The 18,046-nt window shown below is 37.8% G+C and overlaps 1 protein-coding gene across 2 annotated transcripts in view; it reads right to left on the reverse strand.

Moving 5' to 3' along the window:
* The window catches only part of LOC128698674 (MAM and LDL-receptor class A domain-containing protein 1), a 696,795-nt gene that overhangs the window by 427,995 nt on the left and 250,754 nt on the right, over positions 1–18,046 (reverse strand). For both annotated transcript variants that reach the window (XM_070084847.1, XM_070084846.1), the window contains exons 33-35: positions 9,358–9,441; positions 9,059–9,206; positions 2,101–2,232 (exon numbers count right to left, since the gene is read on the reverse strand). In XM_070084847.1, the coding sequence (XP_069940948.1) occupies positions 2,101–2,232; positions 9,059–9,206; positions 9,358–9,441 (364 nt within the window). The remainder of the gene's footprint in view (positions 1–2,100; positions 2,233–9,058; positions 9,207–9,357; positions 9,442–18,046) is intronic.

Raw genomic sequence — 18,046 nt, forward strand, 5'->3', positions numbered from 1 at the left:
TACCACACCCTCTCTAAAAGTTTCTCCTACTTTAGCATTCAGGTCCCCTACCACAATTACTCTCTCACTTGGTTCAAAGGCTCCTATACATTCACTTAACATCTCCCAAAATCTCTCTCTCTCCTCTGCATTCCTCTCTTCTCCAGGTGCATACACGCTTATTATGACCCACTTCTCGCATCCAACCTTTACTTTAATCCACATAATTCTTGAATTTACACATTCATATTCTCTTTTCTCCTTCCATAACTGATCATTTAACATTACTGCTACACCTTCCTTTGCTCTAACTCTCTCAGATACTCCAGATTTAATCCCATTTATTTCCCCCCACTGAAACTCTCCTACCCCCTTCAGCTTTGTTTCGCTTAGAGCCAGGACATCCAACTTCTTTTCATTCATAACATCAGCAATCATCTGTTTCTTGTCATCCGCACTACATCCACGCACATTTAAGCATCCCAGTTTTATAAAGTTTTTCTTCTTCTCTTTTTTAGTAAATGTATACAGGAGAAGGGGTTACTAGCCCATTGCTCCCGGCATTTTAGTCGCCTCATACGACACGCATGGCTTACGGAGGAAAGATTCTTTTCCACTTCCCCATGGACAATAGAAGAAATAAAAAGAACAAGAGCTATTTAGAAAAAGGAGAAAAACCTAGATGTATGTATATATATATGCATGTGCGTGTCTGTGAAGTGTGACCAAAGTGTAAGTAGGAGAAGCAAGATATCCCTGTTATCTAGCGTGTTTATGAGACAGAAAAAGAAACCAGCAATCCTACCATCATGCAAAACAGTTACAGGTTTTTGTTTCACAGTCATTTGGCAGGACGGTAGTACTTCCCTGGGTGGTTGCTGTCTACCAACCTACTACCTAAGAATAATCACTAAATCCCATCCCTGGCAACAGCCCCCCCCACTCTTCATAGATCTAAACTTACTCCCTGTTCAGTACATCCACACTTACTACTGTGCAATCTACATCTACAGGACCTTAAATTCCAATATTAACCTTGACCTAAAATGATTTCTTGATAGTTGTGACAGAACCCACAGGCACAACACCAGACACAAACATCTCTATGACATTCCCCGTGTCTGACTAAACCTTTACAAAAATTCAATGTATGTCAAAGGCCCTAAAATCTGGAACACCCTACCTGAAAATTCCAAAACTACAGACACATTCATCACCTTCAAAACTACCATCAGAAAATATCTTATCTCCCTGATACACCCTGTCAACTAATAATACAAATACCACCTGGTGGTTCACACTTACACTCACTCACCCATTTGACCATAAACAGAAATATCAATCTCAATCTCAAAATAATGAATCTTAACTAGTCATAAGTTGGCCTGTGATACTCCAATACTGAAACTATGTACAGTGCCAAAACAAAAGCATTCACATTGCTAAACTCACAAACTAGTATTTAGTCACTTAGCCATAATACCAACTTATCTCATAATTTTGTAACATTTTAAACCTAAGATTTAATATAAGTCTGCCCGAAATGCCTAGCCATGCCAGGCGTTCTAGTGGTACACTCTGTAATTATTATTTTACTACATGTAAACCACACAATAACCAAATTCTGTAAACTCAGCATTGTAATACTTATAGAAAATAAAGTTTGAATTTGAATTTGAATTTGAATACAAATTGCCCTCGGACACGACATTTTGATGGACTCCAACTTCCTCCTTACTGCAACATTCACAACCAATGTTTCACACTCATGGTACACATTAATTCTCCACCAAAGGTTCATAAGTAGAACTAGGAACCAGTATCAAAAATTTTTATGTCTAAATTTATCCAGCCAATGACACATGGGGAAATGATGAGTCTCTAACAGACAAACATATGTTTCACATTAGTTATTACTACTGTAATATAACAATAGGAATAAAATAGTCCTCTTAAAATTAATACTATATTGCAAGTTAATTCTTCTTTCAACAAACTGGCTGTATCCCACTGAGACAGGGTGGCCAAAAAGAAAAACAAAAGTTTCTCCTTTTAAATTTAGTAATACATACAGTAGATGGGGGTTACATTAATTTACTAGGGGTTACATTAATTCCTTACCTGAAATATCTCCTGTTGTGTGATCATTAGGAAGTAGCGCATTGTCACTGCCAGTTCCATGTGTCCAGTCAAAGTTGTCGTCCTGTCTCTGAGTAAACCCACACAGATCATCTGCCTCAAAATCACATGTGACTGAAAGAAAACAAAATATTATAGTTTTGAGTGCACTGTTCTCAATGCATGTACTTATACATGTGCTTTAACCCTTTGACTGTTTCGGTCATATATATACGTCTTACGAGCCACCATGTTTGACATATATATACTCATAAATTCTAGCGGCTTCAAATCAAGCAGAAGAAAGCTGGTAGGCCCAAATGTGAGAGAATGGGTCTGTGTGGTCAGTGTGCACCACATAAAAAAAATTCTGCAGCAGACAGTGCATAATGAGAAAAAAAAAAAACTACGACTTTTTTTTTTAATTAAAATGACAACTTTGTGGCCAATTTTTGTATAATATTTATGGTTATATTCTCCTTTTCTTGGTCTTATTTGATAGAATAAAAAACATAGAAATAGAGGTGATTTTGTTTAGTTTTACTATGAAAAGAACTTTGAAATGGAGCTCAAAGTAGGGGAAATGTTTGATTTTTGCCAATGTTCAAAAGTAAACAAATGATGTCATTTTCCAGTAAATGTCCAAGTAGCCATTCTAATATGCATTCATGAATGGGTTGACATTATTTATACAATTATTACAATATTGCAGTAGTTTGCATAACAGTAAATCTTCTATTTTTTGTTGGAATAAAAATTCAAAATTGAAAGGAAGAGTAATATCAGAGGGGCCTGGAGACATGACTGATGAACAAAGAAAATGTTATATTAGAGCCAGGAATGTCTGCATTGTTCATTCTGGACCCTATTTTGAAATTGTCATATTTTTTAATTTTCGTGAAACTGGCCAAATTGCAAATTTCTGACCATGTTATCGAGTAGTTTAAATCAGTAAATAGGAAAGTTTCTTGTACTCAAACGATAGAAAAAATGGAGTTCTAAAGAAATAGCTATGAGTTTGGTCGACTGGAACAATGGAATTAGCCGAAAATAGGGCACAAAGTGGATGAAATCGCCGATTCGTAAATATCCCAGAGGTCGCTAACTTCGCGAGAGCGTAATTCCGTCAGTTTTCCATCAAATTTCGTTCTTTTGGTGTCATTACCATCGGGAAAAGATTCTCTATCATTTCATAAGAAATCTTTTTTTTTTTTTCAAAAATTTTTCGACACCAGGAGACACCTCAGGATTTGGGGTTGCGACAGTCAAGAGGTTAATAATGCTTAGTTTTGTAATCATTTATATATCAATATAAAAAAAAAACTTAGTTTCTGTATTATATCAATATTTAAATATGATTTAGTTATAATTAATTATATTTTGCTACTTATTATTTTCACTTCATTATTTTTTTAGTTAAATTTAATTAAGAAACTACATAGAATATAAAGTTTTAAGTGATAACATACAATTATTTGTTATTAATGGTTGAGCTTTAGTAGCTTGAATTAATACAAAGTAGCAACTACCACTCATCATAATTAACTATCACCCATTCATCATCAAGTTAACTATCATTTACCCTCATCAAAGTTAACTGTCACTCATCTTCGTCAAAGTTAACTGTCACACATCTCTATCAAGGTTAGCTGTCACTCATCTCCATCAACATTAACTGTCACTCAACCCCCATCAAAGTTAACTATCACTCATCTCCATCAAGGTTAACTATCATTCATTTCCATCAAGATTAACTGTCACTCATCTCCATCAAGGTTAATTATGTCTCGGCTAAACATTTACTATTGAATAATTCTCATCAATGTATACTATGACAGTCTTAACCAATGTATACTCCCACAGTTTTCATCACTATATTCTGTGACACATCTCTCATGACTGTATATTGTGACACAACTCTCTGACCAATGTTTACTGTTACAAAACTCTGACCGATGTATACTGTGAAACTCTGGCCACTGTGTACTGTGACAACTCTGGTGAATGCATATTGTGATAACTCTGACAAATTTATACTGTGACAACTCTGATCAATGTATACTATGGCAATTCTAAAAATGTATACTGTGACAACTCTGATCAATGTATACTGTGACACAGTTCTCAACAATGTGTAAAGAGTATGCAATCTGTGGTAAAAAGACACTTAAGATTATGATGTTTATTTTGACATGCACCTTTGATCATCCCAAAAAATGCCACACCCACATGACAGCAGGAGAGTGCAACTTCCCTTCTTGTAACAAATTTCACCCAGAAATGTGTCACTCATCAATCCATGAAAGAAAATGGTACAATGCATACTGCCAGGCACATCATCTAAAGTGGACTAGAAGACACAGACCAGCCAGACTATGGGAAACAAAAGAGAGGAGCCACAACCTCTCCAGGGACAGAGGTTTTTTAGGGTCACGAGGGAAAAAAGACGCAGGAAATGACAATAATTCTACACCACCTGAAAACATTTCTGGGGCAAAGGCACAGATATTGGCCTCTACTCCAGAACAACAGATATTAGAGCCAGCAAATAAAACCCCCCTAAATTCCACCAATACAATGACATTTGTCTTTTGCAAACATACAGGGTCTAAAGAAGTCAAAAAACAACAAAATTCATTACATCAAGGGAAACCTCATGGAGTTAAATGCAATGTTTGCAGCTTTCACAGAGACTCACATAAAGGATCATTATGACAACGAAATATGGATCCCAGGTTATAACCTGTTCCGGTGCGACAGACTAAACAGGCAACAAGGGGGAGTTGGCCTGTATGTCACAGAGTTGCTCATTTGCACAGAACTACTGAACACCTCAAATGATGTAGTTGAAGTTTTGGCGGTAAAGACTGAAAACCAAAACCTTGTCATTGTGGTAGTAAACAAACCTCCAGATGCAACTTCCCAGCAATTCCAGGAGCAGCTTGAGAAAATTGATCACTGTCTGGAAAATCTCCCAACTCCTGCCCCAAACATCTTACTACTAGGAGATTTCAACTTGAGACACCTGAAATGGAAGAGTATAGCAAACAATGTTTTAGCAGAGATCACCCCAGGAGGCAGCTCAGATGAAAACTCGCACACATAAGAACTATTAAATCTCTGCACCAAATTTACCTTAAGTCAGCAAATAGTAGAGCCTACAAGACTAGAAAATACGCTGGACCTCATCTTCATTAACACTGATGATCTGATATGTAATATAACTGTATCAAAGACCACAACATAACAGAGATACAGACCTGTATGCACAGGGCTCCGAACCAGCAAAATGTTAGCAGTCATAAAGCTCTCTTCACGAAATTCAATTTCAAGAACAAAAACACACAATGGGATCAAGTAAACCACGTCATAAATGGGGAGATATCCTAAACAACACGAATCCGAACATTTGCCTTGAAAAAATTAATTCTGTGGTTCTTGAGATTTGCTCAAGACACATTCCATTAAGAAAAAGAAAGAGATGTAAACTAGAAAAAGAGAGACGTTCCCTATACAGACGAAGGTGAAGAGTCACAGAGCTGCAGAGTGGGGCCAATATATCTGAAATACAAAGGGAGGCACTAGTCAATAAAATTGCAAATATTGAACTTAAGCTGAAGGAATCTTATAGGAGACAAGAATCACAGGAAGAACTAAAAGCCATAAAAGAAATTAAAAAAAAAAAAAAATTCTTCTCTTATGCCAAATCTAAGGGAAAAACAACATCAACTATTGGGCCCCTGCTTAGGCAGGATGGGACATACACAGATGATAGCCAAGAAATGAGCGAGATACTAAAGTTCCAATATGACTCAGAGTTCAGCAAGCCACTGCCCAGACTATGGGTCGTCAATCCAAATAAATTCTTTATGAATGAAACCCAAAATTTTGTCATCCCAAAAATCTCGGATATTATTCTAACTCCACAAGACTTTGAAGAAGCAATTAATGACATGCCCATGCACTCTGCCCCAGGCCCAGACTCGTGGAACTCCGTGTTCATCAAGAATTGCAAGAAGCCCCTATCGCATACCTTCAGCATTTTATGGAGAGGGAGCATGGACACGGGTCATCCCACACACACTAAAAAACAACAGACATAGCCCCACTCCACAAAGGTGGCAGTAAAGCAATTGCAAAGAACTACAGACTGATAGCACTAACATCCCATATCATAAAAATCTTTGAGAGGGTTCTAAGAAGCAAGATAGCCAACCACCTAGATTTTTTTTTTTTTTTTTTTTAACAAGTTGGTCGTCTCCCACCGAGGCAGGGTGACCCAAAAAAGAAAGAAAATCCCAAAAAGAAAATACTTTCATCATCATCCAACACTTTCACCTCACTCACACATAATCACTGTTTTTGCAGAGGTGCTCAGAACACAACAGCTTAGAAGCATATACCTATAAAGATACACAACATATCCTTCCAAACTGCCAATATCCCAAACCCCTCCTTTAGGGTGCAGGCATTGTACTTCCCATTTCCAGGACTCAAGTCCGGCTATATAAAAATAACCGGTTTCCCTGAATCCCTTCACTAAATATTACCCTACTCACACTCCAACAGATCGTCAGGTCTCAAATACCATTCGTCTCCATTCACTCCTATCTAACACGCTCATGCCCACTTGCTGGAAGTCCAGGCCCCTCGCCTACAACCCCTCCTTTACCCCCTCCCTCCAACCTTTTCAAGGACGACCCCTACCCCACCTTCCTTCCCCTACAGATTCATATGCTCTCCATGTCATTCTACTTTGATCCATTCTCTCTAAATGACCAAACCACCTCAACAACCCCTCTTCAGCACTCTGACTAATACTTTTATTAACTCCACACCTCCTAATTTCCACACTCCGAATTTTCTGCATATTATTTACACCACACATTGCCCTTAGACAGGACATCTCCACTGCCTCCAACCGTCTCCTCGCTGCTGCATTCATAACCCAAGCTTCATACCCATATAAGAGTGTTGGTACTACTATACTTTCATACATTCCTTTCTTTGCCTCCATAGATAACGTTTTTTGTCTCCAAATATACCTCAATGCGCCACTCACCTTTTTTCCCTCATCAATTCTATGATTAACCTCATCCTTCATAAATCCATCCGCCGACACGTCAACTCCCAAGTATCTGAAAACATTCACTTCTTCCATACTCCTCCTCCCCAATTTGATATCCAATTTTTCTTTATCTAAATCATTTGATACCCTCATCACCTTACTCTTTTCTATGTTCACTTTCAACTTTCTACCTTTACACACACCTAGATACCCATCAATTATACAATCCAGGGCAACATGGGTTTAGAACAGGTCGCTCCTGCCTGTCCCAGCTGCTGGACCACTATGACAAGGTCCTGGATGCTGTAGAGGATAAACAAAATACAGATGCAGTATACACAGACTTTGCAAAAGCTTTCGACAAGTGTGACTACAGTGTAATAGCACACAAAATGCATGATAAAGGAATAATGGGAAAAGTTGGTAGATGGATCTATAACTTCCTGACAAATAGAACACAGAGAGTAATAGTAAACAGAGTAAAGTCACAGGCAGCCATGGTAAAAAGCTCCGTTCCACAAGGCACAGTACTTGCTCCCATCCTATTCCTATTCCTCATTTCTGACATAGAGATGTAAGCCATAGCTCCATGTCTTCCTTTGTGGATGACACCCGGATTACCATGGCAGTGACCTCCATCAAAGACACTGCGAGACTCCAAGCAGACATCAACCAAATCTTAGAATGGGCCACTCAAAACAATATGAAGTTCAACGAGGAGAAATTTCAACTACTCAGATATGGGAAACTTGAAAAAATTAAAAATGTGTCAGTGTATACAACAAATTCTAACCATACAATAGAGCAGAAAAGTAATGTGAAGGAACTGGGAGTGATAATGTCAGAGGATCTCACCTTCAAAGACCACAACACTGTATCTACCTCATCCGCTAGGAAAATGATAGGATGGATAATGAGAACCTTCAAAAAAAGGGACACCAAGCCCATGATGATTCTCTTCAAATCACTTGTGCTCTCTAGGCTTGAATACTGCTGTACACTAATGGCCCCCTTAAAGGCTGGTGACATTGCAGACCTGAAGAGTGTACAAAGAACTTTCATGGCACACATAAGTACGATAAGGCACCTAAACTACTGGGAATGGTTGAAGGTCCTTGATCTGTATTCCCTGGAACACAAGTGAGAGATATACATGATAATATACACTTGGAAGGTCCTGGAAGGATTGGTACTAAACCTGCACATGAAAATCACTCTCTATGAAAGCAAAAGACTTGGCAGGAGATGCAACATTCCCCCAATGAAAAGCAGGGGCGCCACAGGTACACTGAGGGGGGTTACCAATAGACCCCTGGCTGTCTTCAAGAAGGCACTGGATAGGCACCTAAAGTCAGTACCTGACCAACTGGGCTGTGGTTCATACATCAGCTTGTATGTGGCCAGCTGTAACAGCCTGGTTGATCAGACCCTGATCCACCATGAGGTCTGGTCACAGACCAGGCCACGGGGGTGTTGACCCCCGAAACCCTCCCCAGGTAAACTCCAGGTAATATATAGTTGTACAGAGGAATATAATAGTTGGGTGTACATGCCAAAAGCCCCTTTGTATGCAGAGCATTTTGGGCAAACTTAAAGATTAACTTAAGATTAGGAAGGCAATAATAGTTCATATGGTTATTAGATGAGTTACAGTGAGTATAAGAGAACCGAATATTCTATCAGGTAATTCTACATGGCTATGATAAGTCTAGTAGAGAACTATTACAGTTCATAACATTACAGGAAGCACTTCAACACAAGTGGCTTTTGCAGGACTAAGGAAGCCACTTATAAAGATATGTTTCCTATAATGAATATCTAAAACTATAAATAAGTGCCTGATTCCATTGACTGTTTGTATTACCATAACACTTTCTGTATCCAATCTCTTACCAAACTGTGAAGGAGCTGGTGTAGTTGCTGGTAAACTGGTGCAGTCCTCATTAAAGTAACTGATATCATCAATAGCAATAAACTGATCTGATGTCACTTTTGTTGCATCAAATGTAATATAGAAGTTTTCTGGGCTGCTGATATTTAGCTGCAAATAACAATATAGAATCAATTTAGACTCTAGTTTTGACATGTTCAACAGTATTCTGTTATGAGCATTATTAAAAAATTACATAACTTTTAGGAGTGATATTATACTCATAATCTGAACTACACTTAACAAAATATAAACATTTTACCATGCTGTGAGTCCAATGTCTGACATTGACAGTATTGTCCAGGTTCAGAAGGTCAAACGGGTGATTATTATCATGAATCTTTACCTGAAATAAACACCATCACTTTTAATTCATTGACATCCATTGAATTATTGCCTATATGGTGTACCGAGGTATCAGTGGAGACAAAAAATATTATCCATGGAGGCAAAGAAGGGAATGTATGAAAGGATAGCAGTACCAACTCTCTAAGGGTGTGAAGCATGGGTTGGAAATGTTGCAGCATGGAGGAGGCTGAAGGCAGTGGAGATGTCATGTCTAAGGGTAAGTGTGTGGTATAAATATTACGCAAAGAATCCATAGTGTGGAAATTAGGAGGTGTGGAGTTACTAAAAGTATTATTCAGCAGACTGAGGGGGGGTTGTTGAGGTGGTTTGGTCATTTAGAAAGGATTGAGCAAAATAGGATGACTTGAAGGGGTATAAATCTCTAGTGGAGGGGAGGAGGAGTATGGGTTGTCCTAGGAAAGGATGGAGAGGGGGTAAAAGAGGTTTTGTGTGTAAGGGGCTTTGACATACAGCAGGAATGTGTGAGCATGTTAGATAGGAGTGGAGATAAATGGTTTTTCAGGACTTGACAAGCTGTTGGAGTGTGAACAGGGTAATATTTTGTGAAGGGATTCAGGGAAATCAGCTAGCTGGACTTGAGTCCTGGAGGTGGAAGCACAATGCCTGCACTTTAAAGGAGGAGCTTGGGATATCTGCTGTTTGGAGTGTCATCTGAACTGCCGTAAATGTGTGCCTCTGCAAAGACAGTGATTATGCGTGAATGATAACAGAAGCATTTTTCTTTTTTGGGCCACCCTGCCTCGGTGGGAGACGGCCAACTTGTTGAAAAATATATATATATATATATATATATATATATATATATATATATATATATATATATATATATATATATATAAATATATATGTATCAGGGGCAGCTCCAGAATTTCTATAAAGGAGGGACTTATGGGTGGCAGTCACACTGGAAGAGGTGGTACAGCTTGAAGTATACTTATTTGTACTACTTTTGTATTTAGGGAGCAGATGGAGATTGAGGGAGGTTCAAGCACCCTCCTTCTTGATGCCCCTCATTTCTGCCACTGGTATGAAATAAAGTTTGATTTGATTTGATTTAATTTGTGTATGTATGTATGCATGTATGTATGTATGTATGTATATATGTATATATGTATATCTGGTTAGACAAAGTAATATGAACATCTTGTTCTATAACTTTTTTATTTTCAAAATGGAGTTGGTCCTCCATTTACAGCTAAAACAGCACCAATTCATCAACGAATTGATTCATGTAGCATTTGAATAGCCTCCAGGGGAATTCTGAGCCATTCCCCAAGCGAAACATGCTCTAACTCTTCCAAAGACAAAGGAGGAAATTGGTTCCTGATTCGCTGTTCCAACTGACCCCACAGATGCTCAAGAATATTTGGATCTGGGAATTGTGGGGGCCAATCCAAGTGTTCAACTTCACCTTCATGTTCTTTATGCCAATTCTGAATACCTCTAGAGGTGTGAACTGGTGCATTATCGTCTTGGAAGATAGCGCAAAAGGGTACCAGTAATACATCTAGATAGGAAGGAATAACCAAAACCAAAATTTTTAAAGGGGTGGACCGGTAAGCTTCAGTCAGATGACCAAAAGCTCCAATGGAAGGTTATCTGACTAAGATCCATGTCAAAAAACACTTGTCCTGTTTCCAGACAAACCTTACCTAACCTAACCTACGTTTAGATCGATTCTTCAGTCATTTGACAGTTTGACAGTTTAATCAGCAGGTGTTCATTGTTATTTTGTCTAACCCCTGTATGTATGTATGCAGGTATGAAGCCAAAGAAAATTTATTTAATTTTCATATAGAGAATACAGAAGTTACAAATACAACTAGTTACAAAATAGTAGTTACAAAAAGGACAAGCTATTTGTTAATTCACTAATTATGCACAACATTTTTTGCATGCTAAAACTTATCATTAGGACATAAAATTAAGAAAATAAAATAAAAAAAAAGATAAAAAGTCAGATAAGGTTTGCATTGCCTGAAAGTTGAGATAAGGAAAGATAAGATTTTGCTGAGATTTTAACCTAGAAGGTTAACCACCAAGGATATCCCAACAGAGTCAGTGTGTCATTAGGGACTGTCTGTCTTATTTACATTAGGGTCCTTTAATCTTGTCCCCCAAGATGCATCCAACAACAGTGGGCTAACACCCAGGTACCTGCTTACTGTTAAGTGAACAGGGACAGCAGGATTATGGAAGTATGCCCAATGTTTAATCTCTGTTTGGGGATCAATCCCAGTTTCTCAGTGTGTGAGCTGTGGAGGAAGGGTAGGGGTCATCCTAGAAAAGGATGGAAGAAGGGGGTGAAAGAGGTTTTGTGTGCAAGGGGCTTGGATATACAGAGTATACAGAGTGTTAGACAGTAGTGAATGGAGATGAATGGTTTTTGGGACTTGACAAGCTGTTGGAGAGTGAGCAGGGTAATAAATATTTTGTGAAGGGATTCAGGGAAACTGGTTAGCCAAACTTGAGTCCTGGAGGTGGGAAGTACAATGCCTGCACTTTAAAGAATGGGGCTGGGATATTGGCTGTTTGGAGTGACATCTGAACTGTCGTATCTGGGCCCTTCTGCAAAGACAGTGATTATTTGTGAATGATGGTGGAAAGCATTGAATGATCAAATCAAATCAAGATCAAAAGTTTATTTCTTTACAAAGGTTACAATGTGTAATTACATTCCATAATTTGATTGGTTCAAAGAAAGCCACTATCATGCTGAGGCAAACTTAACCTAATACTTAAAGACTACTTAAATCTACACAGGTGAGGAGTGGCAGATTACAAATATTCAATATTTTACTCTAATATTAATATCAGGTGGTACAATTTATGACACAGACAATGGTTTAATAGTTAAGGGATAATAATATATTTGAGAGAGTTGCTTCAAATTTGATTAGAGATTAGCATAGTGTGGGTATGTTTGTTACTGAGAGATCAGATGATTTTTAAGTATAGTCCTAAACTGATTTGTGGGCAGGGGACCTCTTGCTGTTTCAGGTAAAGAGTTCTAGATCTTTGGGCCCTTAATGTGCATTGCATTTTTGCATAGTGTTAGACAGACATGAGGGATGTCAAAAGGTGTTTTGTGCCTCATGTTATGCCTGTGTGTTCTGTTGAAGCTGTCTAGGAGAAGTCTGAGTGGAAGGTTGATATTGGAGTTTAATGTTCTGTATATATAGTATGAACAATAATAAGAGTGTATACATATTTTGTATATTAAGTAAGTTCAAGCTCTTTGAAGAGTGGTGGGGTGTTATCTGGCACAGGAGTTTGTGATCATCCGCACAGCAGCTATTTGTTGGGTTATTAACCCCTTAGCTGTCCAAACGTAGATCTATGTTCTCCCGTTATTTTTTTTTAAATAAAGAGGACATTTTTTACATAAGGTAATGTAAAAAAAATTTTTAGAGTCAGTACTTATGGAGATATAAGGCCACAAAGTCAGCACTTGCTGCTCACCTGATGGCAACATGAAGTGCTGCTGCTTGCAGAAGTGTTGCCAATATAACTTTTTTCTCATTTTCTTTATTTATATAATTTTTATGTTCTGATAATTACAAATTGTATTAGTTTTTGTCATTTCACAGCCAATCTTTGTTCTGACACTAATATTAGGTACTGAAAAAGTACTCAAATAGTCTCAAACATAGTGTCAGGTGAACATTTTCACCTACTTTAGTCACATACCATTGCCTAGAAACATATAAAGTAGGACCCCACTTATAGGGCAGGCAAGGTTCCAAGCTACCGCCACAAAGCAGACATCCCCGGAAAGGAGAATGCCATTTTTTCTACTTATAAATACATATAAATGCCAAATAACAAATTTACACTAACAAACATTAAGCTAGCAATAGAACTAGGTATTAAAATACAATAAAAAGTAAAATACACACACAGTTCACTCATTATCTACCTCAAAATATTTGTAGTCTTAATGTAGGGCAAAAAGTGAGCAGTATTTATTGTAAGAAGTCAGGTGTGGGTAGATATGGTAGCCCTCCTGGCCACCCCACCCACACATACTATACTACAACACTTAAAGTGCCCTAGAGTGATAAAATGCACATACAGTACACTCATTACTTACCTTAAAATATTTGTAGTCTTAATGGTCTTAATGTAGGATGAGAGGTGAAAAATATTTATTTGTAGAAAGTCAGGTGTGGGAGGTAGGGTAGCCCGCCTGGCCGCCCCACCATGTAAACAAACAGATGAAGCATCTGGTCATGGCTCATATACATTCATACAAACACAGTACATTGTGTACAAGTTGTCTCCACAGTGGTACAGTATAATAAATAAAGACTAACACTTCCATTTTCACATAACATCATTTTTAGAAGAAATGATGCTCTGACAAGTTAGTACAGAATAAATAAACAATAACACTCCCATTCTCATGCAACACACCATTTTTAGAGTGAATGATGATACAGGAGACCATCATTTAACATGAGTTTATTTGGCACGATTTGGTTATAGCACAACTGAAAAATTGCAACACAATTTTATACACTTTGTAAAATTAATTTTACACGGTTTCGTTTGCGGGGGCGGAAAAAAATTCCCCAGCTCAGGCTGCCATCTTGTTGTGGGTCAGCAGGGGAGACCTGCCATTCCCTGTCACCCCTGACACTCCCACCACCACCATCCCAGCCTTCGGGAATAAGAGTTCAGTTCCACTTCTCTTCTACAACCTAGCTGTGTTTGTGAATTATGTTTTGATCTTTAATTACCATATCTTGTACCTGCCAAGCAATCATGGCACCCAGTAGGCATACCAGTGTTGCTGAATGTGGCAAGAAAAGGCATAAGCATTTAAGTCTTAGAATTAGCGAAGAAAATAGAGTTATTAGACAAGAGATAGCCTGACTTGACTGACTGACTGACTGACTTAAAGTTAGACTTTTTCATTGAAGAGGACCCCTGAAATAAAATAGAACAGAAATCTATTACAGAATTTATGCACACTCGAATAGAACCATCAACTTTAGTACCAGAACCTCTACCATCTACCTCAGTCCAGTAGGGCCACAGCATAACTTACCACTCTCCACAATCATCCACAAACACTGCTCAAAAATTCGATCGTTTACTTCAAACTTAAAATTGTTTCAATTTCATAAATGTATACAGTAGGGCCCCACTTACGCAGCGGGTTAGGTTCCAGGCTGTTGCCGGAAAGCAGACATCGCCGGAAGGCAGAACGTCATTTTTTCCATGTATAAATGCATATAAATGCCAGACAACAAGTTTACACTAAATTATATTAAGTTAGTAATAGAACTAGGCATTAAAAACACACAAAGTAAAATACATTCACAGTACATTCATTACTTATCTTAAAGAATTTGTAATCTTAATGTAGGGAGAGAGGTGAGTAGTACTTATTTGTAGGAAGTCAGGAACAGGTAGCCCAGGTGTAGGTAGCCCTGGCTCCCAGTCTCATACTTAATATACGATATTTAAAACATCCCAGAGAGGTAAAATACACATACAGTACACCCATTATTTACCTTAAAATATCTTCTTCTTTCAACGTACCAGCCGTATCCAACTGAGGTGGGGTGGCCCAAAAGAAAAAACTAAAGTTTCTCCTTTTAAATTTAGTAATATATACAAGAGAAGGGGTTACTAGCCCCTTGCTCCCGGCATTTTACTCGCCTCTTACGACATGCATGGCTTACAGAGGAAGAATTCTGTTCCACTTCCCCATGGAGATAAGAGGAAATAAACAAGAACAAGAATTAGAAAGAAAATGGAAGAAAACCCAGAGAGGTGTGTATACATATGCTTGTACACGTACGTGTAGTGTGACCTAAGTGTAAGTAGAAGTGGCAAGACGTACCTGTAATCTTGCATATTTATGAGACAGACAAAAGACACCAGCAACCCTACCATCATGTAAAACAATTACAGGCTTTCGTTTTACACTCACTTGGCAGGACGGTAGTACCTCCCTGGGCTGTTGCTGTCTACCAACCTACTACCTACAACCTTAAAATATGTGTAGTCTTAATATAGGAAGAGAGGTGAGTAGTATTTATTTGTAGGAAGTCAGTGTATGTAGCCGGTAGGTGTAGCCTGCCTGGGCTACACCTACAGGCTATCTACACTGTGGCCCAGAGCCATATTATTAACATCAATATACCTTGTTCACTGAATTTAATCATTTCTAACAACTACCTTTAGATGCCATCATAAACGAAGGGAGAAGTAATGAATAATTCATGCCAAAAATTGTAAACAAAAGCGAAGTGGGGGAGTGGCTTGGCCAAACGCAGATTCATACACGTTTTCTCTGATGGCTGAGCAGAGAAAACGTAATGTTGTTCCTCCACCCGGCTACCACACAGCTCTACAAGTATTATTATCAGAGCACATATAAAATATGCAATAAATGCCAGACAACAAGTTTACACTAACTTATATTAAGTTAGCAATATTATTATTATAATCAAGGGGGAAGTGCTAAACCCATAGGATTATACAGCACCTGGGGGGGATGTGGAAGGCATTCAGGGTTAATTCGGGGAACTGGAGCACAGATCCAATTCCCTAAATCAAAAGCCCCTCACCAACATCAAAGTTAGCAATAGAAATAGGTATTAAAAACACAATAAAAGGTAAGATACACACAGAGTACACTTATTACAGTGGACCCCTGACATTCAATATTAATTCGTTCCTGAGAGCCATCAAATGTCGAAAATATCGAAAGTCGAATTAATTTTCCCCATAAGAAATAATGGAAATCAAATTAATCCGTGCAAGACACCCAAAAGTATGAAAAAAAAAAAATTACCACATGAAATATTAAGTTTAATGCAATAGAATAATTACAATAACAACAATAACAATAGATTAATAACAATAGAATAATTGACACTTACCTTTAATGAAGATCTGGTGATGATTGATGGGATGGGAGGAGGGGAGAGTGTGGATGGTGTTAGTGTTTAGAAGGGGAATTCCCTTCTATTAGAACTTGAACTGGCAGCCTCACCATGCCTTACCACACTGTGTATGCCACTACGATTCTTAAATCTTTCAAATCAACCTTTGCTGGCCTTAAATTCACTCACATCACCACTAGTTGCAGGCAATTTCTTTACCAAATCATCATGCACTCCAACACATGCACTCCACTTTCATTTCAATAGTCATTAGCACCTTTTTTCTCGAAGGGTTGGCACTAGAAGCTTTCTTGTGGCCCATGGTTACTTATTTTACAGAAACAAGCACCAAAAACAGTGATAATATGGATAATATAGAATGTACCAAATGTATCCTTAGATGCGTGCACACTGGCTGGCTTGTAAACACTGGCAAACACGGGGCAGTTCAGGCCACATGTGGACACGTCTCGTATGAATTGTATCGAATGTTGGGTTTTCCATCAAATGTCGAGGCGAAATTTTTTGCATTAAAATGCATCGAATGTCGGATTTATCGAATGTCAGGGGTCCACTGTACTTACCTTAAAATATTAATATTAATGTGTGAGAGGTGAGTGGCAGGGTGTTTATTAAATAAAATCAGAATGGCACACCATCATCCTCTAACTTGGCACCTAAAGCAAGAGGCTTACAACTTCTTTTTTTATCACAGCTAACCTTAGGCGCCATTGTCAATGAGAGCCAACTAGTTAACGAAAGAGTAAACGAGAGAGAGAACATGATACAGAGTTGACACAATGTAAGAACACAAACTGAACAGGTAGTGGGCGATCACTTGGTCAGGCGAATATATGCGTATTAATATGTGTCTATTTCTAGTTCATTTGCGTACATTTGTAAGAGTTTGTAAAACATTTACCTCAATATTTTTTTATTATAATAATAATTACCTCACAATACAAATACTCTTATATTGTGTACAAGTTGTACAAGTTAGTACAGAATAAACAAACAGCAACATACCATTTTTAGAGTGAATGAAGATAATAATATTAATAATAATAATAATAATATCATTATTATTAATTATAATATTATTATTATTATTATAATAAAAAGCACTAAACCCACAAGGGTCGTGAATTGCTATATATAGAGTAAAGGCATACGAAAAGAATATTTTTCTACAGTTATCCCCCAGTTTGACAAGAGAAAACGTAATTCTTCCAACACTACCTACAGAGTTGCTTTGTAAACGAATCTCATAATTACGTCAATTTTTATTCTGTGAGTGTATGTATCATGCTTATATGCTATGTAACGGGTTTCATATATAATTTTGAGGAAAATACCATAGATGGATTAATGAAAATGCCTATAATAATGTAAAATAAGACATTTAGTGTGCCCAAGAGTGATTATTATTAAGTAGTATTGGCAGGAGGAAAGAGGAGTGATTGGTGGAATGATGAAGTAAAGGGTGTGATAAAAGAGAAAAAGGTAGCTTATGAGAGGTTTTTACAAAGCAGAAGTGTTATAAGAAGAGCAGAGTATATGGAGAGTAAAAGAAAGGTGAAGAGAGTAGTGAGCGAGTGCAAAAGGAGAGCAGATGATAGAGTGGGAGAGGCACTGTCAAGAAATTTTAATGAAAATAAGAAAAAATTTTGGAGTGAGTTA

This window comes from Cherax quadricarinatus, chromosome 14 (genome assembly GCF_038502225.1).
Source record: "Cherax quadricarinatus isolate ZL_2023a chromosome 14, ASM3850222v1, whole genome shotgun sequence".
NCBI lineage: Eukaryota > Metazoa > Arthropoda > Malacostraca > Decapoda > Parastacidae > Cherax > Cherax quadricarinatus.